Below are 25793 nucleotides of genomic sequence, written 5' to 3'. Positions count from 1 at the left end.
ATATTAAATACGAAAAATAAGTTTTTCTGGCAATAATGGAAACAGCAGCCCGCAAAAAAAAAAAAAAAAAAAAAAAAGGGTACGAACTTTCTCGATGGGATATTCGTAATCACCGTCTCGAAACGTATCCGGCACACCGTGTCACCCTCGTGGGACAATTTTCATGCCGATCAAGTGCTATTGCATCAAAGTCATATTATACACAATAATATTCTACGAACCTGACTTAACTTTGACGGAAAATCTTGTACATGATATCTTTCAAATTTTGGCGGCTTTTACAGTGACTGCTTTCCATACCTATACAACAATGAACCCTCCCGGTAATTACAACTGATGTTAACCGCCAATATTATAGCCAAAATACAGTTAGATGTTCTTTTTTACGGTGCCAATTGAAACTTTTCTGTTCATGGTTTTCCCGACAGAGGACTGTTAACTCTTTTCTTATTTTGTGCAAAGTAACCCCATCTTACGATGTTTTATTATATTTAGACAGTACGCATAAATTGATATTTATTTACAATATGTTCTATGAAAGTAAATATGTTTCAAAATGGGTATAGTAAGTCCACATACTTCAAACCGCTAAACAGTTCAAATTTAGATATAAGTGGACTTTCTAAACTTGACTCTACTACTGATATTATAAACATATTAAATTTTTAAATGTTATAAACAAATTAAGTTGGATTACTGCCAGAAGACACATGTCCCACCATTTTGTCAACATTTGCGCATCAACAATAGATTTCGTGAACTCGCTCTTCGTATTTCCTGAATCTGCCCATCCGGGGGCTTCGCTCCCACACACTGTCTTTGCTCGGCCTCGCATCTCTTAAACCCGTAATTCTATCGTTTCTTTTCCTATTTCAACTATCTAAAAGATAAGATTTTGTATCCTAAGAAAACGTCCGTTTAAATAACATGAGCATCTCTTCATCCCCCTTTAGACCCCTAAAAAATTAAAAATATTCACTTTTGGCAATTTTCCTGTGGGTTTGTCCCGGAAAGCTACAATCATGTCAAATTTAATCATTGTAACCCTACAGGAAGTGCTCAATAATTTGAGGGTGTAAAAGGTGTTCCACATAAATAACATGGGAAAGATTTTTTAGTTCCCTATAAAACCACTCTAAAGTTGGAATATTTTGTTTTTACTGATTTACTGAGGTAATGCCAACGAAAACGTACAAGCATACCGAGTTTCAAGTTCATATGTCAATTCTAACTATCTAAAACATGAAATTATATGTCCAAAATAAGCCCATTTAAATAAGTTGGGAAAATTCTTCATCCTATCTTTAGACCCCCTAAGAATTAAAAATATTCAATTTTGGCAAGTTATTTGTGCGAGAATCGTTAAACAGAGTTGCCTCATGAGCATTCCAAACTTCCGGTGGAAATCTTGTTGGCACTCTCTTAATTCTTACGACATCAGAATTCTCAGAATTGAAATATTATTAACAGTTCGAATTTAGGAACATAATGAATAAATCGAAAATTTAAGTTGAAATCTTCATTTACCAAGTAAGAAACAAAATAGTTTAAAACCCGAGAATTCAAATTATACTTTCTGCCTTTATGTCCTCCTGCCATTTCGTTCGCCTGCCATTTTGGCCTCCTGCCATTCTGTCCGTTCCCCCAATTAATTTCTTTAAATTCAAATTCGCTCGTAATTAGTTTGTTGCTGGTAGTTTTTTTGTACAGTATACAAAAGCTGACTCAAACCATTGAAATGTGTGAAATACCTCTGCATTAAAAAAATGCAATATATAATAATTTTCTAGAAATTTTGCATAATAGTTTAGATAGTAAGTAGAAACACGTAGGTGTTTTCCTTGATCTTTTCAAAACTATAAAATTATGGAAAATGGAGCATTACTTCCAAATCGTTTAAGAAAGTTGATTCCGTAGGGATCCAATAGACCAATTGTACGTGTGGGATACCCCAACCTTCCTCTTCACTATGCATTGCACAAAGCTTCTAGGTGATCAGGTACTGTTAATACTGGGGGCTTGTTGGTCTAGCTACATCTCGACCTACGATTTGAAAATAAATAAATAAATAAAGGTAACGCTCCGAAGCTCAGTTGTACTCTGTTAAAGTGCAAACATCGCACGCAGCAACTACAATGATGAAATGATTGCCACATAGAAGAAACGAAAGAAATTTTCGTCAAGTTTTTGAAAAATTAATATGTACCAAGAAATAAGAAAAATTTTAAATGCTGAAGATTTAGAATACAGTTTTTTTTTTTTGTTTATTTTAGTTTTTGATATAAGATCTAAATCATAAAGGAAAACTAGTGAAGTTATTCAGGGAGCACATACGTGAGGGTGCAGATTTACAATAAATTCACCCATAGAAACAAATCTTATATGCAGTGTTTTTTTTTTTTTTTTGTTAGGAAATCGTCTGCTAATAATTCCGGGGATCGTATTATATAAAATAAATTGCATTTTAAATTGAAGGTTAACTTTGGGAGGGTACAAGTTTTATAGATATGACATTACTACTTGATCGTCGGACCTCACGAAAATGAGAAATAAAAGGGAATACTGTTTAGTTTTTCACCCAAAATACTAGGTTGTGACCTTGGCTCAGTTGGTACAGTCAAATGGGGTGAATAGAAACACATTTTTGGCTATATGAGTATATAAGTCTGGTGATGTTTAAGATTTCGTGTATCAGATTATTCCCAAAAAAAGGTCTTAATATGCTAATGAAGTTCAGTAAAAGTCATATTAATTTATCAACTTCACTTTTCTTCACCTTGATTTTTGTTAATGTTTGTATTCACCCAATGGGTAGGGGTGAATAGAAACAATGACTATTTTCATTTTTGTTTCTTTCATACTATTGGAAAGGTTAGAAGAAACAGCGTATTTGTTGAGACGAACTATTGGAAAGGTTAGAAGAAACAGCATATTTGTTGAGACGAACTATTTATTTGATACCTGCAAGATATAAGTTCAATAAGACCAGTATTACATAAGTTACGAACTTATAAAACAATACAATGCACAATATAGGTACAAACGAGCATACAATTTTATGATATTTGAGTAAGATTTAAACCACTGAAATCACCAGGGAAACTTATCATGAGTTGAGTTGATTTTGAAGTTAACGTCCCGCTCAGCAGCAAGGCTACATGAGACGTGGACCTACTGATTAGCGTGGAATAAGAACCACATGAGCTCCCGCCGGGAATCGAACCCGGGTATCCCAAAGGCGCGTACGCTAACCGCTTAGCCACGAAGGAGCCCGAAACTTATTATATACTTTCTGAAAATTTAATTGTTTATGTGCTCTTTTATAAAACACTCCCACATATACATAATGTACACATTTTCGCACTTGGGTAGTGAATAGTCTTCTCGAGTTTTAGCTTGTCATAAACCTTTACCACAGCAAAATCACCAGCTTTAGAAAACCACCATCTAGTTCGTGATCGTCTGGAATATTTCCTTTCTCCTCTTCCGACAATATAAGGGTAGGTTGAGTTTCGATGTGATTTGATGAAAATGTATCATTTTCAGAAAACAAACCAAAACTCTTAGCAGAAACATCTATTCGTACTCTATTCTTCCCTTGTTTAATTTTTTCATCTTCTCTCATGCTCTTGAGAAGATCCATAAGGGAACGGTTTACAGTCTGAGATGTCTTTTGGTGTTCTGTCTCTTCTCGTTCATTGTCTCTTTTTGGCAGCATCCTCAGTATTTGGTCTCGACAAAGGGGAAAAATTCCACACTTTTCAAATCCAGCCCTAATGTTTTCCTCCTTCAGTTTGTCACATTTTTTTTTTTCAGAAGACTGGGAAATTTGTTCTTAGAGATTGTTGATTCTTTCCTATCAGGTCCTTTTTTCCGCTTCTTAAGACTTTTCCACTCCTCAAGAAGTGTTTCTATTCACCCCGCTAATTAGAAATCATAACAATAACCCAGTAAAGTTAAATTTTGATTAAAAATAATTTACAAAAGGATAACTTTTACTATGAACGTCAGTACATAAAACACCAAACTACAAAATAGTCATATGTTCAAATGCAACAAATATGAAAATGTCATACTTACAAAGAAAGTTTGAGGAGCGCTAAAATACCGTGTAAGATTTCAGTAATACGTTAATGCTACTGCCGTCTACCTCAGTGTTCCCAACTCAGTAAAACATTTTATCTCTGTTCTGAACACTTTAGCCGTATAAGACTATCTTCAGATATTTCAGTTTTCTTGATTAATTTATCGTCCAGATAAACCCAAAACTAATCTGGGAGTTTTGTTTCTATTCACCCCCATGTTTGTATTCACCCCATTTGGCGGTAGTGATTATTGTTCGAAGTAAAGTATAGACGTATGGCATAGAAGCTAGGCCTAATGCATAAAACACGAACCAACTTGTGCTTGATGTCCACTAGAAAGCACGAATACTCTCATACCGAGTCAGGGCAGGAGTGCAGCACTGAGCCCCGAACGATAACGATTGCGTCAGCGGCGGTGGGTATACGTATATACGAGGATAGTAGAAAAACACTTTATGCATGGCTTATGTGTTGAACAGCGTTGAAAGAGATACTGAATACAATCCAAATAGTACTAAAATGTGCTAAAGTAGGTTAGAATAGATTTGGTTAGATGTTCCTTTTCTTTCCCGCAATTTCGTTTCCATTCTTACTACAAACCGTTCTCGTGTTTAGTAGATCGTCCTTTTCAGAAAATTTCAACAACAGACACTCCTTCTTTTTGTACAACTCGAGAATATTCAGTAACTATATTGTCATTTACGCAACATTTCCACACTGCCTTTCTCACAAATCGCAAGTGTACTTCTACGCAAATAGTCCCGTCCACCTTCATATATAGTGCTGCTTGCAACATCAAAACCAACTGAAAACAACTATTTTCTTAAATTCAACTATTCCGTTCATCTGATTTCATTTACTTTTGTTTAGAAATCAAACTAAACTCTCCAATTAATCTTTTAATTTTCTAAAATTGATCCGCCAATATAGCTGTTAACCCATAGCTGTGAACATAACAGATTTCTGACAAAATTTGATGCAGATACCTTAAAACGGTTGTATGACTTTCACTGGGGTGCTATGGACCAACACGCTTGTTTCCGTAGATAACAGGGACGTTAGCGGTAGTGTGTATTCGCGTACATGCAGACGCGGTCGAAAAAGACTTACTAATTTGTTTAAGGTGGTCTCTACATTCAAGTTTTGACTACAATTGTAAACAATGAACCGTTTCTATCTTTACAGGTGAGATACATAATTTCTCTTAATATTGCTGTTCCTTCCTAACTTGGCACGTTTCGCGTTGTAACCCTAAAGGTAGAAACAGCAGGTCCGAAAAGAATGAAAAGCACCTTCATTCTTGGCAATCCACAATTGCTTCTTCTTTGAAGGTTATTCTGTACATAGTGCTTATATTTGCTGTGTGAATTCTTCGGTATTACCTTTTCGCTGTGTCGCCTCATTGGATTAACTATTCTGCAATAGTTTTTTGTTGTAGCGTTACAGATTTCACCTGGAAATTTTCCAAATATTAGACACCTTCTTCATTTTAAGTATGCGTGTCATCTGTTATCATAAAAAACTTTGAGGCAGTGCGATTCATTCCTAAACCATTGTAAAGTAAAGGTACTTGCAGGGACCACCTAGCACAGGGTATGCGAATGTTTCTCAGACTCTTCTTCATTTTCACGTAACCTACCATTTTCTAGTAACCTACTCCCAAGATTGCAAGCGAGGTCAGGTATTCAAATTCCCTTTGCTCTAAACTGGATTAGATTTTTGTCAAAAAAATGTGGCCATATTCCAAAGTCTTGTGCGGGATTTTCGGAGTTGATGCCTTCACACTGTAGAGCTAAGTACGTATGTATGCATAATAAAAATTTGTACGCAATAATTGCACAGTACCAGTACTCAAGAAAATAAGAGAATAGAAAACATCAGGAGATAAGCAATGACTTATCTGGTGGCATCATTTAACTTTGTTACAAATGTGTGCTAAGAAACAAAAGCATCATTATGATAATATGTTCAGGAAGAAATTATTATTATTATTATTATTATTATTATTATTATTATTATTATTATTAATTGTTTGGTGATCTCTTACGAACATTATAAAACTTTCAGAGCACAACGAAATCAAGTCTAAGATCCGAGAAAGTGATACACTGTTTGTAGGTACGCGTACGTATATGGTTATTTAGAATGGACCATTTTCTTATTCAAAAGGTATTTAGAATGGATATGAATCTATAAATAATGAAAGGGACTTCAGTTAAATATCTCAAATATGAAGTATGTAAAATGAACAAAAAAAAGACGATTTATCTGTGCACTGAATGCTATAACGATAAATGATGCTGTGAAGAGGGCCCACCAAATTTTTATGACAATAAGGTACCGGGAATCACATAAAACTTTTTGTTTATTGCTTTTGAACATTACCTTTTTATTTTGGCACATAATCACTAAAATAACTACACTTCAAAAGATTGTGTGTATATCTTTTGATGGTTCTGGAATAATAATTTATTGCTTATTCGTCGTCGTGACAACGTAAGAACAATAACTCATCCAATTAGCATATTAGAATCAATTTTTGATCCATCTCTTTTTCGTACTTTCTTCTTCTTCAAACTAGTTAGCACATATTTTAAAATTACATATTGCCTAGAATATAATAAAAGATATTTAGAATTACAGTCAAAATACAAAGATACCGTTACATATGTCGCTCGAAATATAGGACTTTCTTTTATTGAATTTACAAAATAACATAATCCTGGACCTTAAATAATATATATTAATTCGAGTTTTTACATGCACCTCGTATAGATGAAAATTACAATTCATATAAATATACATATATCATATTTATTTTTATAACAATATTATTATCTTATTTATTTTAAAATTTATCATTATTTCATTTATTTATACATTTCAACGACGATAAGGCACATTCGAAATTTGATTTACCAGTTATTTAATTTTATGTCCGTTTTCGGGTCCTTTAAATGCTTGTTATAAGATAATAATTATTTACTTGGGCATAATGAAGAAAGTTTTGAAAGAGATATGTTTATCATATTCATATTATTGTTGTTTGTACCAAAAACGATCAAACACATATATTTTCAACAATAACATTCAAGATAAAACATGACAATGAACATGACAAAACATGACAAAACATTAGAACAAAAATTAAAGTTACACTCTGATCAGAAAGACAAGATCTTACCATAATCAGGAACGTACAGAAAGTAAATAAAAATATGAACGATAAGCGGGATCATAACGACACTTAAAATAAAGCATAACACTATATTAATTGAATGCGTTTTTCTCGGAGGCTGTAACTTTAGCGTAAGTCACATGACCAATGAATTCGTTCATGTTGTATTGAAAGTCACAAATCGGAATACAGTCTTGCATGCTACTTATTTCTACAGTTCTTTGTTTCTTTGAGAATTTGTGCCATTTTGGAATTTCTACGAAATTCGACTCGAGCGAAATTAGGTCTAATACTTACATGCTACTTAGGTGTACGTAATCGTACAACACTTGGATTAGGTTCAGTTACGCGATTACTATTACTACTAAGGTTAGGCTCGGTTTCCTTACCGGTAAAATTAGGTTCAGTTCTCATTCGTTTTACTGGTGGCGAGATATCGTGTCTCCTAACATATCTGTATTTATCCTTCCCACAATATTCACGGAAATGTTCCTACCACGGTTTGTGTTTCCTCTGTTATTAGGTTCGGTTACATTACTGGTAGACGTGAATTTAACATTACCTTTTACACTGGGATCACATTTTAATCTCACATGGATGTTTCGAGTTTGGTTTTGATTATGGTTAGTTTGGTTCAGGTTATTACTGTATTGCACCATTGATGGATTTTCAAAATTTTGCAATGTCACATTTTTTGAAATCAACACACGGCATCATTTTCTGTAAAAGCGTCATCTGATTGTTCACTACTAACATTTCAGTCTTTTCATTGAATAAACATTTCAATAGCTCCAACTCAATCTACCAATCACTACAAACATTGGTAGGAACACACATTCTCTTTCTGAATTTCACGAATACTGGAATCAATTTTCGTCCTGCTGCATGAGGCAATGTCGTATACATAACATTGAACAGTTCATTCACTAGACGAAGATGACCATAACTTTTCACATATTGATTCATACTAAACTTTTCGTTGTACACAGCATCAGTAAGGCAATCAAAAACATTCGAATGAAGAGAGGTCAGGATAATGTGATCCAACCAATACAGCAGTATGTTTTTGCGAACACTCAGCAAATTTCATCAATGCAAATTCAAGATCTGCATTTTCTGTTCTTTGTATGGAAGTTTCAGGTTCATTTGGAGAACACATGTTAACCTGTAATGATACTTCTTCGGTAGCTGATAACGCAACTTCTGTAGAATTTTGAACCTCATTGATTCTACTTATGATTCGTTCCATTTTAAAGTCACTTTGTTAATTCGCAGAGTTGTCTGGTCGATTTTGCTATTAAGTTGTGTCATCTGTTCACCAAGATCTTGCTCTAATTGTCCCATCTGTTGATCAAGTTTATTGTCAAGTTGGATAATTCGTTGATCCATTCGGTCCACTTGTTGCTTCGATTGTTCATTTGTTGTTTCATTTGATCACCAAAATCTTGCCTCGGTTTAATTAGGTCAGCTAGGTCCATCTCCCAATTACCATTTGATTCTCTTGCATTTCCAACGTCAGTACGACTCATTTTGATAGTTCTGAAAATTTTTGTGCCACTCTTTAATAATGTATACTCCGTATTGATATTTCTTTTATCAAAAATATGTAACCTTAAAGTCAATCTGTACACTTACATTGTATTGTTTAGGAGATTGTCTACTGAACTTCATCCAAATCTCCTAAGTTCCTGGCGGTAAACTACCAAATTTTTATAACAATAAATTATCTTGTGAAGAAGGTCCACCAGATTTTTATAACTATAAGGTAACGAAAATCACATAAAACCTTTTGTTTATTGCTTTTAAACATTACCTTTTTATTTTGTCATATAATCACTAAAATAACTACACGTCAAAATATTGTGTGTCCCTTTCTTAAGATGGTTCTTGAATAATAATTTATTGATTATTCGTCGTCATGACAACGTGAGAACAATAACTCATCCAATTAACATATTAGAATCAAGTTTTGATTATCTCTTTTTCGTACTTTCTTCTCCTTCAAACTAGTTAGTACATATTTTAAAATTACACGTTACCCAGAAATGTAATAAAAAATATTTAGAATTACACTGAAAATACAAAGATATCGTTCCAATGCACTATATGACATACAAGGGAAACTCAAATTATATTTATTAAAAAGCGTATCCGGATATCTATATCAGCAATCTTAGAGACCTCTGTGTGTGGTTTATAGTAGCCTGTGATATATATTTAGAATTTTGTTTTAAGAGTAGTACCGTCTTCTTAGCCTAGCCCGCATAATCGTGAGACGTAAAACTCAAAGGGCCTTATGCAGAGTCGTTTCCACGTGTATTGGTGTCTTACTAAAATGCAGACTACTCCAGGGAACATATGTTAGTCGAACTCTTTAGTATTGCACTAATCACGCGTCAGAACGACTTTGGATAAGCCCAAAAGATACTTTTAAGAGCAGTATGAATAAAAGGAAGCCGACTAACATGTTTAAACGGTTTGATGCAAGTGTAGAACAAGACATGTATATCATTTCATTATTATATTTTGTTTCTCATTGTCTTACTTTACCTACGGGATAGAAGCATAGAAGGTGTAAACTCAGAAATGCAGTACAATCAAATAACGTAATGTCATTTAAAGCTCAAACTTCGGAGATTGAAAATAACATTTACATATACAGTGAAGCCTCTGAATAACGGACACCAATGGGAAATGAATTTTTGTACGTTACTGATAGGTGTTCGTTACAGAGAGGTTACGGAAATTTAATTTCTCACAGCGGTAATTGTACGCAACAATATATAGTAAATTTATTGTGCATGAGTGTAAGTACGTAAAATTCAATGTGAAATACTCTATTTAGTACGTATTTGAAATATTGGGAGGGATGAAGAAGAAATTCATTTCAGGTAAATGATTTAATTGCTGTGAGATGTTTAAATATATTCGTATTCTGCAGTAGATAATGCATGTATGTTAATTTTCTTAAATACAAGCGGGAGGGGAAGCGTTTTTCATTTATTTCGATTTCTCAGAACCTTCTCAAAATATGCGTTAGGAACCTGCTAATTTTTTTTCAGCGGAGAATTCATGCTTCTCCTTATACAAGGGTAATAAAACTCAGTAGCAAGTGTCCTCTAAAAATCATCGGTACACTTCCGGAAGAAACATGTGTGTGTGTGTGTGTGTTTATCTACCGGCGCGGCATCGGAATGGATGAAAAAGCCAAATATTTTGAGTGCATATGTTTATTGATCCAGCCCCGATCGCAAAAAGTATCCTCTAGAGACATTGAAGAAAGAAGCCGGGAAAATTTCCACCTGAGACAAGTTTCAGTATCATAAGTGAAAGAAAAATGTTGCTTTTCCAAAAAAAGTAAGAGAGTAAATATTGCTCGTTGAAAAATGTTATTGTGAAACAAACAATGTTTGTTTTGTTATCTATGAAATTGTCGGGAAAGATGCAAGACCCAGAGGAAAAAGGACTGCATTTGTTCTTTTACATAGAATTCGTGGCCATACGACTAACCCTGTATGAGTGTTATTACTTATTGGAGGTTTTCCAGCAGAAAGCAGTGTATTGCGGCGGAGAGAAAGAAGACATTCTAGTTCAGCTTGAAGCTGTCCTCTTTGATAGTTCATCATACCTATAGTCTCATGATAGATACACTTGTGGAAAAACGACCTTTCTGTCTCGTGTAATATATTGCACAACCAAGAATAATTCCTGTCCATTATGAAAAAGTTATCGAAACGTTTGTGGAAAAATAGCTGTCCGTATCTGAGAGTGTCCGTAAACGGGAATGTTTTGTTCCGTAAGCGAACATTCATTTTTGAAGGAACAAAAATGTCCGTATTATAGAGGTGTCAATTAATGGAGGTTTCACTGTATTTCAATAGATTTGTGTATTTCTATATACTTTTTTCTTTACAATCCAAACACATTTCTCATAAAATGTCTTCAGGTTCAATTTCTATGGCCTGATTATCATCATCACCAACAAGAAGTAAGCCCGTCAATTATTTTACAATAATATATTTTGCTATGAAGCCAAACTGGATGGAGTGAGAAATCGTTACACGTAATAATTTTTCAATAAACGTATTGTTTTACTCAGCAAGTAGTTTAATTTTAAGTCTAAAGTGCAATGCTTGTAGAACATCAAACTTTACAGTTGTTGTTTCTACTTTTACAGACAATTCCTTCCTCAAACAGAAAAACTTATTTTTCTACATTTCAAATAATCACTCAGCTACATTTATTGTGATTAAATTATTTATGTATCCACTATGCCTCTCTTTAGGGATTTACGATGGGGGTGAATAGTTACTTCTACACGAATAGTCACAGACTAGAGGACTCTGCATCCAATCTTCCAACTTTCTTAAATCACTGCTTTGGCAAACTTATCATGCGTGTTATTGAGCTATGTGCAACACTATCCATATTCTCCATTCGGGAATCCCCTGCTTTCTAGAGTGAATAAGAAGGATATTTTTCAAATTCAATTCATATTTTGGGTATAAAAGTAATATAATACACAAAATTTCATATTTTCAAAAAAAAAATAACTTCTAGAAAATTAATTTTACTTTGCATTATGTTACTTGAAATTTATTCAGCAAAGTATTTCAGGCATTCCCAGGGCCATTTATCAATGTTTATTCCACTACTACACTGCTTATTTGAACATGTCTAGGTGGGGCACGAAGACACAGCGGTAGATCACTTACCTCTGGTGCAGAGGGTCCCTGGTTCCATCCCTTGACCAAGTATGTTTGTGGTGGGCAACATAGTGTCCGTGAGTTTTCGCGGGGTTCTCTGCCACCATCATTCATTTGCTTTAATCATCGTCTCCCTTAGCCTAACAGGCATAATCGCGTCACGATTTAGTTTCATCAGTCTCAAGAGTTTAAACTCAATGATTTAATTACATGGAACATATATATAAGCTTCATATATTCATAGAAATCCATGCTTCAATATCGGATCTTTGGAAACAGGAAAGCTCTAGATCATTTCAACTTCATGAGAATGATTTTGGTGATGCTTTAAATATAGAATCTAATGAAAAATGGTTAGGTAAGCCAGAAGTGTGTTCCGCATTTATAAGTAGACACACATTTGTTTATTTAGATAATTATGAAATAGTAAAGAAAAAAAACATTACTGTTAGTTAGTTAGTTACTGGTAATGGAGAACATGTAATAAACTTATAACAATATACGTAGCACTTACACTTGTTTTACAGTTTTTATAAATTAAGCAAATTATAATGATAATAATAAAGAATTTCATTGTCGTTAATCTATACATAACAATAGACAACGTCAAAATGTGATATAATATTCATACTTAAATATAAATGAATAATAATCTATAATTAAATTAATGATGAAATGACATTACAAAAAAATGACAATAACAGTATGCATTTTAAATACTAGCTCAACACGGGATTAGAAAATACGTTACATTTCAATTAAAATACTCCTGTAAAGAATAGAAGATCGTTTTCAACTAACCAGTTATATAACTTACTTTTAAATCTATCTGTATGTTCACTTTTTAGTTTTGAAGTTAACATGTTATACAGTTTTATTAAAAGTGTCTCATAACTATATAAGGATTTAGACAGTCGGTGATACGGGACATTTATAAGTTTATTGTTTTTAGTATTATCCGAATGGATGTCTTGTCTGAGTTGTAAATTTTGGTGATTACTTATACATAGAGGTGTACTGTTTAAATGTGTATATTAATTATTGTCATAGTTTTAAGACTGATAAATAAAGGTGTGCAATGAGCTTATTTGCGTTTCAAATAATTCTGATGGCCTTTTTCTATTTTAGAAGAATGTTATTTACATGACAACTGTTGCGCCAAATTTTATTTCATACAAAATTATACTCGGAAAATAAGCAAAATAATCTGATTTGTCATAGTTATCAGGATGATATTTTTTTTACTTGTTTTAATAGCTATTACTCTTGAGAGTCTCCCAGAAACACAATTAATATGCTATTCCCACGACATCCTGTTGTCAGTGTAAATATCTAAAAGCTTTACACAACTTGAGTTATTCTCAACAGGATTTCCTCTTGGACTAAATGTCATATGTTGAGTTTTATCCTCATTAAGTACAAAGCCGTTAGCCTTAAACCAAATCACAATCTGATCCCATGTACTTTCAGTTATAGCATTAAATGTACTAAGATCAGGACAAGTATTTAGGAAGGTGTTATCGTCAGCATATGTAAGGTAGATCATTTATCATTAGTAAAAATAAAAGTGGCCCAAACACTAAGCCTTCGAGTTCTCTGTACTTAATTGATGCAATACCAGATTTGTTGTCATTTACAAAGAAAATTTGTTTATGGTTTTCTGTTAGACTTGATTAATTTGAAACTTAAACTCTTGATACCGTAGTACGCTATCCTTTTTAACGAAAATTGTTTGTTCAACACAATCAAAGGCTTTGCTTGAAACACAAAGTATTGCCAGAATCACAAAGTATTGCCAGAACAAAATCCTTGTTTTCAAAGCTTCTACTAACCTTCTTTACGAACGATCTACTCTTTACAAAACCAAACTGTGAATCACTAATTACGTTATGCTTAACAAGATAATAACTTAACTGTATATGCATCACAGCTTCAAGAGTTTTTGAGAAAACTGCTACCAGAGAAATTGGTCGATTTTCAGGCCTGTTTTTATTGGTAGACAACATTCGTGATAATTTTAAAACTTTGGGGAAGATTCCCTGTGTTACACATTGGTTAATGCAATGGGCAAGCGGCAGAACAATACAGTCATTACTTGATAATCCTTAAGCATCAATACTGTTTGAAAACTTAAAAGATATTTACAATGTTGAGAACCATTGCGGTGATATATTTCTGAATACAAAATTATACCACATAAGATTTACAGATTGTTCCATTAGATTGACTGCCGTTACATCAGGTTTGTCAATATTATTGTGCACCACATCTACAGAGTTCACGAAAAGATACAAAAATCTTCTGGATGGGGGTAAGCTTAGTCCCGATTACTCTTAACTATAGTTTTAATTACATTCCAAGCTTGTTTACGCTTATTAACAGACGATTCGATTTTTGCGGAAGTATACTACTTTTTCGTTTCATTAACTTCTTGCTTATGTTTTCCTAGCTTTCAAATAGGATGACCTAGTCACTTCATTTTTCTCTCTGTTATATATGTTTAAATGTAACATCACCTCACCTGTTCATTGAGTATGGTTGACGGGTATACCACCTGGAATTATTTTCTTAATGTGGCTTTTTAAGTAGACTATTATCAACTGTACAAATTTTTGGTGGGATTAAGATGCCAAAGTAAAGAGAAATAAATTCAAGAAGCGTTCCAAAAGTGCATTAGACGCATTGGAATTCGACAGCAATTCAAACCAATTCATGTTACAGTGTGAATTCTTAAACTCAGATATCTTACCATCAGTGATTAGCCTTTAGACAACTATTTTACATTGTGCCATTACATTGTGATTTTGATTTTACATCAACCTCCTTACTCAATAGTGCATTATCCAATTTTATCCATACAAAATCACGATCAGAAAATGGAAGTATGGATACATCACAAGGAGTTTGACATAAATTAAAATTTATAAATACGTTATCAAGACAAGCTAGACCTCTCGTTGGCATCATATTCGTAATTGTTAAATTGCCTTAACAGATTTTTAAGTCATCTATACTGTTCTTTGTTGTTGTTACGTCGAAATCAGAATTTAGATCACCACCTGTGACTACCTTAGAATTTCCAAAACTAGGCCTACTCAAAAAGTTTAGCAGTTCCTCGAGTCTATCTAGAAAGTCCATTCAGTTACCGTTTGGAGGCCTGTATAGTGATACAAAAACCAATTTAAGACAAGTAATAACTACCTGTGGCTTCGAAACCGATTTCAGTGCATGGAAAATCAAGGTATAATTTCTTACCCTTAAGTGAGCCTTGTGCACAAAAGATGGCGTGATTATCCCAAATCTTAGATTATATGAGTCTCAGCCGGTAAGGCTTAAAAGCATTCGTTAGCAGACAGTTGAAGCTAGCAGATGTAAACCGTATTAAAATTCTCGCATTCAGACATAAAATATTATGCCGTGAAAATGAGTGATCTAGCCGCAAAGCTGCATCTTTCGATTTTATTGCGATTAAGATGTAAATGCTGCGCAGGCCTGCGAAGAGACTAGTGTTGTTTACTAACAAGATATGTTATAAAAAATAAAAGCCAAAACACAGTTCAGTCGCTTTCGCTCTAGAAATTTCGATGTCCAGGATGCTACTCGCGGTCAGCGACCAATCACAGAGAAAATGAATGATATTTCGGCAAAAGTCGCGGGACAAGTTCGACATATAAGCAGTAATGACATCGCCAATTACCTAACATCCATCCCCAAGCATAATTAAAGCGTTTGGATAAATGTGGGTAGAAAAAGAGAGCGGTTCCCGGCGGGAGGTAATGTGTTTGGATTCTACCTTAATCAGTACGTCCACGTCTCACATAGCCTAGCTGCTGAACGGGACGTTAAACTCAAAATCAACTCAAAAAGAGCTCGACACTTGGGGGGCATATTGTCTGACTCAAAGGGATACGATTAAATTTCTATTTGAGAATCTTGCTTAAGTATAGCGAATTCTAGCCATTTCTGAAGCGGTTGATCACGAGCGGTGAAAATATATAACAAACAACACCAATGTACGGGAAAGATTGAAGTCGAATCGAGCAGAAGTTCTATAATCTTTTGCAAAGCCTACACTGCGCAGCGGTAGATTAACTGTGCGTTTGGTGGAATTGAAGGAGCATTTTGCACCACCAACTGCTGTTGCAAGGGAGACTGACAACCTGTCAGAAACAGAGAATTCGGTTCAGAAGATATGACCATAATAGCAGAGACAAGTTGCAATTTGCTTGCTGTAAACTTGCATACGAAGTGCATGACGCAAACTGGATGACAGTAATGAAGTGACGTGAGGGCAACCTTGCATTCAGCGTTCTACTTGAACTTGATTAGAGCGTTTTACGCTGGCTGGAAGACAATTGCCAATGAACGACCAGTGATGTTATGACGATCTGCGAATGATCTAAAGTACCGGTATCGCTTGCAAGTACAGCAAAAGCAGATTATGAAGGCACGCGTTAAAAGAGCAAGCGTAGAAAGCCAAAAGCCAATCACGTGTCAACTGGTCGAAACTTTCTTGCTACATTAGGATTTATCTACCCTTTAACACGGGTTTGTCACTGTCAGACTATTGTTTGTTTCGGTATCTGGGAATTCCGTGAATTGAGTTAAGTTAGATTTAAAAACAAGCCTGTTCAAACCATGTGTCACACTTTTTGCCCTGAAACTACAGAAGCTCTGTAGCAACAGGATTATGGTGTAACCGGAGAAATGACAAAATCATCGACTAAACTGGTGCAAATGTGGTTCCATAATACTTTCTAATCACAACTAACGTACAAAGGCTCGATGTTATTTAGAGAAAACAACATCTTTTATCTGTATATTTACTAACATTTTTGATTTCGGTGCTTACAGCTACTGCCCTACACATTTTGCTCATTAATGCATATCAATTGGATTACGTTAGTTACCCTTAGGTTTAGACAGTTTTCCTACCATGAGAGCGGATATTTTTTTTAAATAAAATATTTCAGTCAAATATAGCGTATGCAACTTGTTAAAGGATTGTTCTTTCGTAAATTTAAGGTACACATGCGCTGTTCTAAAAAACATTAAGTAGGTACATTCCCCACTACTCCTTTATATAAGCACTCTCTAGATGCTCTGTGGTTAGCCTTTGGACCTTTTCCACAAAAAGACCGGTTCATTTCCAACATTAACTAGTATGTCCTTGTTTTATATAACATTGGTGCTACAATGGACGCTAAACACCGATACAACCCAAACTTGCTAGAAGAAAATCGAATGACTATCAAATACTGCAAAGCAAGATCATCAAATTAAAATTCGCAGCAACCGCTACAAAATAAAATTAACTAGAATTTTCTAGCGCTACAGGTACTTAAGTAAAGAGAAATAACTGGGAAGAACGAGTAAATCTTTCTTTAAAATATTACACTGAGCCTTGGAAATGTTATCGCTTTTTAAGTGGAAAATTGGTATAACATTACATTTTACATTTTATTTATGAAATTAAAATTAGTAATGTAGCAGAGGAAATTTTAGTTTTGGCGTTTTCTCTCCTTATGCAACACTGGTCGTACGTTGCGAACTTGTAGCTTTATTTAAGAACAAAAAAGCAAGTATCGTATGTAGTTAAGTATATATAAAAAAGCAATATTGTAATATATTGCATGTTTGTGTTTACAGTATGAGTATTTCGATAGTTCGGTATGGTTCTGTATTTTCAATATTTAGTTATATCAGTATTTAATATCACTAGTAGCAAAATTTCGATATTTAAAATACTAGTTTCAATATCTTTTACATTCCTTGTCTAATGCCAAACCATTTCTCCCACTAATTCAATTTCACAAGAAGTTGCACTTACCATTTTCTTCCCCCAGCCAGCTTATAAATTTATTTAAAACGAATTATATTTTTCTTATTGCTTTCAGATTTCTTTGTTTCTCTTGAGAATGAAATGCTGAAGGTTTCAAACCTCCAACATCAACACATCTTGTGATAGCAAAATGGATTTACATTATTTAGACCTTGCTTGTAATAAAGTTGAAATGAAGAGACAAAATGTTCAGGTTAAAATTGAAATGAAAACAGAAATCGAGTCATCTGAAGAATGTAATTATAAACTGTGTACTAGTAACACCAATGATCACAAAGATCCCCTAAAAATACGTTCAGACAGTGAAGAACGAAAAGATGCGACGGAAGGAGAGAATATCGCATCAGAAAGTAATGAAGATGAAACAATATCAGATTGGAAACTAACTTCGAAAGCAATATGTTTGATCAAGCGTTTATCAACAGCTGATGTAAACCTCAAACGTTTTTACAGCAATATGAAACCAATATCCACCGATCGTACACACAATTCGGAAGAATCTGCCACTATTAGAGGTAAAAAAGATAACGAAAAGGACGTTCAAGAGAGTAATCGAGAAGCAGGTAACAATGCTCAGACCCTTAGGTACGTATAAATGCTGTTATTTTTTCAAAAATATCTTGTATAAATGTTTTTTCAACACCTGCAATAATAGGTTTTTCGTTTAGCTTAAACTGAGTTATTAGAATTGCAAATATTTCAACACATAAAGAAACATATGCGTAGCCTTGAAGTAAGTGTTCAAACGTAACGACGACAAATTCCTTTAAACCTCCTCCTTGCTCCAAACCTTGAGTCTTAGGATTATACTCACATGCTTTTAAGTAATGTGAAGAGCGATTCTTCTTATAAACAGGTGCTTGCACATAAAACTTTCACTCAGCATTAATTTAAACAAGATATAAATAGCTGTCTATATCTTGTGATGATACTGGACTGGAATCGTTGCCATGTACTTACAGCACACGTTTGTTATTAGATCAATTCCTTTTCATTCGCCTGAGAAATCTTTGACTTTTCTTGAGGCCACACTTTAGAGCGGAAGCACAAAATTTCTCACGCCATAAGTATCAAAATTCAGCAGTAAGCGGTCAAACAAAAGTAAGGAAAACGATTTGTCTGGATAGACAGGAAGTTCAAGGCAAGACGTGGTGACTTTTGATCCACAATTCTGAAAAAAAAAAGCCATAAGATATATGACTGTGTTTGTGTAACTGGGTGCGAGGATGTTGTTGATCTCTACAGTAAGAAGTAAGACAAAGTAATCTGAAACATCTCTGTGTAAGACACTCACCGTGTTCTCCCTTATTTGACCAAAATTTACGTCACACATAAAACCAAACCAACACTGAAGTGCATAATAGTTCATCAGTAAGTTTGCATACTTCTTCAGCAATAAAGCTAAAGTGTGAATGTATGGTGGAATACAGGTCAATATATGTCTTGCAAATTTTTCTTCATTGCAGTTTCATTTGTAATTCTCCAACTTGATTCCCCACTTTTACTGAGAGTAATTACACACAATCTTTCACTCAAAAGGCAAAGGTACATGATTTAAAACTACTACTAAGGGACAGTTACATTTCAGAAGCACTTAGATGTTTAAAGAATTCTTTGTCTGTTTCAAATTAAGTCAAAAATACTTTTCCGATATTTGTATGCTTAATACATGCACAAAAAAATTTGATAATGTTAGTAAAACTCGTTTGAACATCTGTTGCTCATGCGCGTCTGGAATAAAATGTAAACCATTCGAGAACATAAAAGTAGCTGAAGTATTGTTATTTCTTCCATGCACATTAGGTTCTGGAACAATTGTTTTGTAGTTTCATTATGTATCTTATATGTGGAAAAATATGATGATTCTGGATTCACTGCACTGTTTTCTGTTTCAAAGTAATGGATCAAAGTGTAATGAAACAATGTACCAACATACGAGGTTAACTGAGGGAACCTGTCCTTCTGTAAACACGATCAATGGGTCTAATGAAGACTGTATGGGATTAGATTTCAAGTTTAGCGTCCGGTTGAGCAGCGAGGGTATATGGGACATGGACCTTCAGCCTAACTCTATATCCGAACCATATAATATCCTGCTGGGAATAGATCCCAGATCTCTTACACCAATGACGCGTACGCCATCTACGTGGGACGTCAAGGACCAAACGACAATAACCATGTGAACGTATTTCAGTATAACTTTTCCTCAAATGAAGATAAATTTATTAACGTGATTTGTATTGGATGTTTGAAACCGATGACTTGTGTGTATTTCTTTCCTTCAGTTTTACCTTCAATCTTCAAGTATAATTTTCGTTCATGCCAAACAGTGCTTCTGTGCATTATTGTAGTCGTAATTATGTCTAAATTTCTTTTGTAAGGTACAATTCTAAATTTCTTTTGTGTTCAGGTCTAACACTTCATTGACATCATCTGGTTTTTAACTCCAATTCCCGTATTTTCTTCCCGAGATTAAGCAAAAATTTAAGCCTCATAAAACGCACAGTTAATTAAATGGGGTCTGTTAACTTTAGTTCTATACCACCCATTGGTTTCTGTTTGATAAGCGTCGTACGAAATCGAAAAAAGATAGAAGAATGCTACAAGTTGTAAAGTAAGTTTCAGTTTCTTGTTTGGGATACCGCGAACACATCTTTGGTGACGAGGGCAAAATTGCTATTTACGTGGTAAATGTGGTGACAGTTACGTTCTTAGTAGCTGTATATAATGAATAGTATATGCATCTGTCTTATACTTTTATGTAGTATTTTCCTTTCAATCCGTTCTAACAACACTATAAATAAATTACTAACGTTAGTTTGTTATCCTTATGCCTATAATTATCTAATAATTTCCATGCATGAATAATTCACATTTTCTTTTCTGTGATTGGTTATCGATCAATTTACTATTTATATGTGTTTAAGAATAACATATTAGCTCAGTATTTCTACCATACACATAAAAATTGTACTTGTTTATTTTGTGCTAATTGTACGCCGTATTTCGAACGAGATATATTCATGCATTTTTAATTTACATGTACGCTAATGCCTTTTTCCGGAGAAAATAATGTTCATATATGGCGGTGGAACACTTTCTCGTTATTTTTTTAGTCTTAATTAGCAGGGTTCGATGTGCCTCGTTTTTATTTTAAAAAAATATATGGTATGTACGGATGGGTTGTCATAGGTAATCTTTGACTCCTTGTCCAATCTCAGAATTTTTCCAGTTGCTGTGCCTTATAGATGGTATTTTATCATAACAGACAATGTACCATTTCATCTTTGGGTTTCTACACACATGCTGTAACTTAAATTTTGGTCAAATACAGGGTAGAGAGACGCGTCATATACAGATATGCCTCCAAGTATTTCGAATTTTTCCTTACTGTAATGATCAACAATTTCCGCTTCAAGTCACATAAACGTAGTCATATATCTTAGGTCATAACATTTTGCAGAGTTGAAGATCAAAAAACGCCACATTACAGGTTAACGCTTCCTGTCTGACTAATATTTTTTTTATTAGTTTGCGTACTTACTGTTGGATACTTCAAATTTTTATATATGACATGAGAACTTCTGCTATATACGAGAGTCATTTAACTCGAACTGGGAACACTGTACGATTGGAGACAAATGACGAGGGTAGTGTGTTCCGTGGATGTGTACGGGTCAATTACACGCTGCTGCGCTCCCATATTACGTGTATGTTGCGAGTAGACATTGTTAAAGTGATTGTTGTGTGAAATACCAACCTAACGCAGTGTTCACGCGTGCAGAACAGCGTATGTTTTATCAAATTCCAGGTGGCACGAGGGCAAAATGCTAAGCCGATCCACAGAGGATTAGTATAGGCCTGTGGTGAAGCTGCTCTACCGTATCGGACAATGGCGAGATGGGTTGCAGAATTTCAGGCGGGACGATATTCAACAAATAAAATACACGGCGGAGGGCATATTGGAACGGCTACGGAAGAAATTCGTATTGTAATACTACGGACACTGCTTGATGGTGATCGGCGCTAGACTTGTAGTGAATTGGCGCAGGAGCTTAACATTTCTTCCGGAACAGTGTTCCGCATGCTATCACAAGATCTTGGAATGCTGAAAATTGCAGCCATATGGGTACCGATTGCTCTGACCGTTTTTGAAAGTGGGATAGGTGGGAACTGCGCGCCAACACCTTTAACGTTACAATGAGGAAGGTGATGACTTCTTGCACTGCATTATTGCAAGTGACGAAACGTGGGGAAGATCCTACAAGCCTTATTGAAACGTCAGTCTGTCAACACCCAGAATCTCCACGACCGAAAAAGCTTGGGCAAGAGCCAACAAACTTGAAGGTGATGATGAAAATGTCATACGACCACGAAGGCATTATCCTGCCACATCAAGTTCCGCAGGGCGTTACCGTCAACGCTGCATACTATGCTTCATATCTCAATGATCATTTGCGACCAGCATAGCGGCGCAAACGTCCACACCTCCTGGATTCTGGACCAATTCTCCTACACGACAATGGGGTTGGGAGGTGCTAAAGCACCCGCCATACTTCCCGGATATGAGTCCCTGTGAGTTTGATCTTTCCCGAAAATGAATGTACCTCTCAGTTGAAACGTTTCAGAGACATTCCCAGCATTATTCGTGCCTTAGGGCGCACTGTCAACACCCTCTCACATCGTGGGGCTTTGACTGGTATTCAACGGTTACCAGACATCTAGCGAAGGGTTCGACAGGCTGGCGGAGACTACATCGAATCACTAAGTTTCTTCAGGTGAGTGATTCACTACATTCCACGTGTGCGTGGGTTTTCTCGGGGTTCTCCGGTTTCCTCCCACTTTCTTCATTCCACCATTTCACTCATCTCTCATCATCACCGTCTCCTTTAGCCTAACCGGCATAATCGTGGGACGTAAAACTCAAAGATTTCATTTCATTTTCACTACATTCCATTTCACAATTACGTTGCCACTTCGAGTTAAATTACCCTCGTATATTGACTATCAACGCATTAGGCCACTTGTGTTTTATGGTTGAATTGCTTATTTCTACTTATGCAACAACGAGATTTTGAATGATATGCTCTGCTGTTCTCATGGGCTCTGAAACACACTGGCGCTTGCGCAATTGGGGTGTACAGTTGTGAAGGTTTCTTGAGAAACTGCTATTCAACTTACCGAACACGTGCTGGGCACATACGTTTGCATGACTATACAAACACACCTTTTTTCAGCAGTATTACGAACTCATAGATTACACTACCATTTTATGTGAGAGGGGGTGAAGTATTACTGTGAAAATGCTAATAAGGCACATTGTGCATCGTTAGAGATATCCACCAGGGAAAATTTCGTATCTTTTGAAGAGGGATGGGGATTTCATCTCTAGACCACACTTTGAAATCATCCTCTAGCTCACACAACTGCGAATCAAATATCGCAATTTAATGTGAGATATTACTAATTTCTTTCCAAGGTTGTGTGCTTCACCAGGGATTGAATCAAGGATTACGAGTATTGGGGGCACGTGTTAACCTTTCTCACTTGAAAAGGGAACTTTCTCCTTTGAACAGAGTTATAGTAGGTTTTATGATGTGTTGTATGGAAAGAGGAAAAATATATTTTATCGTACAATATTTTTTTCTATGGTATATATAAAAACCATAATATAGACATGTCTCTTTCTATTTTCGCATAATATTGTGCTCAGTCGGACATCTTACACTTACAAGGAAGTAAATAAAGTGGTACGCGTGAATCTCCATATGTTATATATGGTTGGAAAGGCAATACCGTTTCACCTTCACATGTGAAATATCTGGCTTCAATGGGGCCTGGAGGGTGCGTGATGACCATTTAAAGATTCGAGCAAGGGACGCTCCAAAACACCAGAAAAAGTGGACAAAATAAGAAGCTATGATACGATTAAAGGAGTAGTGGTGTATATAGGTTTTAAAGGTAGCTAATACGAATCTGACAACAAATGTTTATAAGTCCAAATGGCGCACACATTCTATATATCTGAAATAGAGTATATAGAAACATTTGACGGTCGCTATGTATGAATCGGTTACAGAAACACAAACAAACTATTTGCTGAGAAAAACAATATATTCACATAAAAAACTACATGCGTGTTACAGTTTCGCCAACTAACATTTTGGCTTCATCAGACACTATCTGATGACAAACTGTAACACGCATGTAGTTTTTTATGTGAATATATTGTTTTGCTCAGCAAATAGTTTGTTTGTGTTTCAGTATATACAAAGCAAAGCTTCTACTTATGGAAAATATTACGGTTACAGAAGTGTAAAATTCAAAATGGCGAATCCAACATGGCGAAGAAATTGGAAAATCTGCATGGAAGTAGTATGCGCCCCACCTGATCTCACTTTTGATTATCCAATTTGGGGCCACCATGGACCATAGCGAATGAATCAGGGATGCTTTTGCCCGGGATTGTGTCACTTATTGAAATTTTGCTTATGCTTATTCAGGGGCCATGCACACTGGTGTGAATGAGTCATGACGTCGGCCCGGCTATGACGTCATTGAATTGGGATTTTTGGATCAGATGTTATGATGATTCTTTAAAATTACTAAAACTATGGTCTTGATGATTTAGTACGTTATGAAATAGTACAGGTTTACGAATGCTTTTTATTTTTCCTTTCCTTTTATGGCGTAAAATTTGGAGATTGTTATCCCTTTGATGAGATGGACTAACACTGGTGCAAATGAAATCTTTAGTTTTACGTCCCACGGTTATGCCGGTTAGGCTAAAGGAAACAGTGACGATGAGAAATGAATGAAAGTGTGGGAGAAAATTGGAGTATCCCGAGCATAATGTTGCCCACCACAAAACTACTTTCGCTGAGTTTGAACCAGAGACCCCATACAGTAGAGGTGAACGCTCTACCACTGAGCTACCTAACCCCTACTGGTGTGAATGAATTAGAGGTATTTGGTTCGAGCTAATGCGTTCGTTTGACGTCACTGAACTGGGATTTTTAGCTTGGAGGTTATGATGGCTTTTTTCGTTCCCTTTTATGGGTATAAAATTACTAAAACAAGGTCTTAGATTTCTTTCTTGATGATCTATTACATAATGCATTAGTGGACCCCAGTAATAGTATAAATTAGTATTAGTATTAATATGAAACTCGAAAACATTGGAGTTCCTCCTTGGCTAACCGGTTAGCGTATGCGCCTTTAACTAGGGAGACCAGGGTTCGATTCCCGGAAGGAGCTCATGCGGTTCGGATTTTACGTTAATTAGTTGGTTCTATTTTCACTGCTGAACGGGACGTTAAACATAAAATCAACTCAACTCGAAAACTTTGGAAGGCCATGCCTTTTGGGGGTTACGTAGTGTTAGGCCACGCCTTTATGGGGTAGTTTTAAAGAAAGATTGATTTTGTTTCCTTTTACGGCATAAAATTTTGGAGATTGTTACCTTATGATGGAGTACAGGTGTATGTATAGCTTATTTTGTGTTACTTGATTTTAACTTTTGCGCCCCTGAAGTGTGACGCCCACTGAAATTTTGCGCTTGTCGTCCCTTTTAATTTACATAGTTTTACGCTCCGCCTTTATGAGGTAGTTTTACCTATGGGTTTATTATGTTCCCTTTTATGGGTATAAATTTGAAGAATGTTATTTCTTTTCTTTTTTACCTTACATGGTGTATGTATAGTCTGCCTTATTTTTTTTCCCTTTGATACGCCCCTGCGCCCACCTTAGGATTACGTCATGGGGCCACATGATGTTAGGCCATGCTCTGCCTTTATGGGGTAGTTCCACTGAGGCGTTTATTTTGTTTCCTTTCATGGCTATAAAATTTTGGAGATTGTTATCTTTATTTTACCTTATTGATTGTATGTATAGTCCGTTTCCTTTTATGATTATCAATGATTGATTTTTGAGCCTTATTACGTTATATGATTATTTGGAGGTGTACTTAAGATTATTTCCTT

At 35.2% G+C, this 25793-nt stretch overlaps 1 protein-coding gene across 2 annotated transcripts in view; it reads left to right on the top strand.

The window, feature by feature from the left end:
* The window catches only part of LOC145678914 (uncharacterized), a 107216-nt gene that overhangs the window by 64558 nt on the left and 16865 nt on the right, over positions 1-25793 (top strand). For both annotated transcript variants that reach the window (XM_081749524.1, XM_081749523.1), the window contains exon 2: positions 17867-18396. In XM_081749524.1, coding sequence (XP_081605650.1) covers positions 17942-18396 — 455 coding nt within the window. In that variant the 5' untranslated portion in view covers positions 17867-17941. The remainder of the gene's footprint in view (positions 1-17866; positions 18397-25793) is intronic.

Source organism: Thermobia domestica, chromosome 2 (assembly GCF_964235325.1).
Source record: "Thermobia domestica chromosome 2, izTheDome1.hap1.1, whole genome shotgun sequence".
Classification (NCBI taxonomy): domain Eukaryota; kingdom Metazoa; phylum Arthropoda; class Insecta; order Zygentoma; family Lepismatidae; genus Thermobia; species Thermobia domestica.
This window is presented reverse-complemented; position numbering and strand designations above follow the sequence as displayed.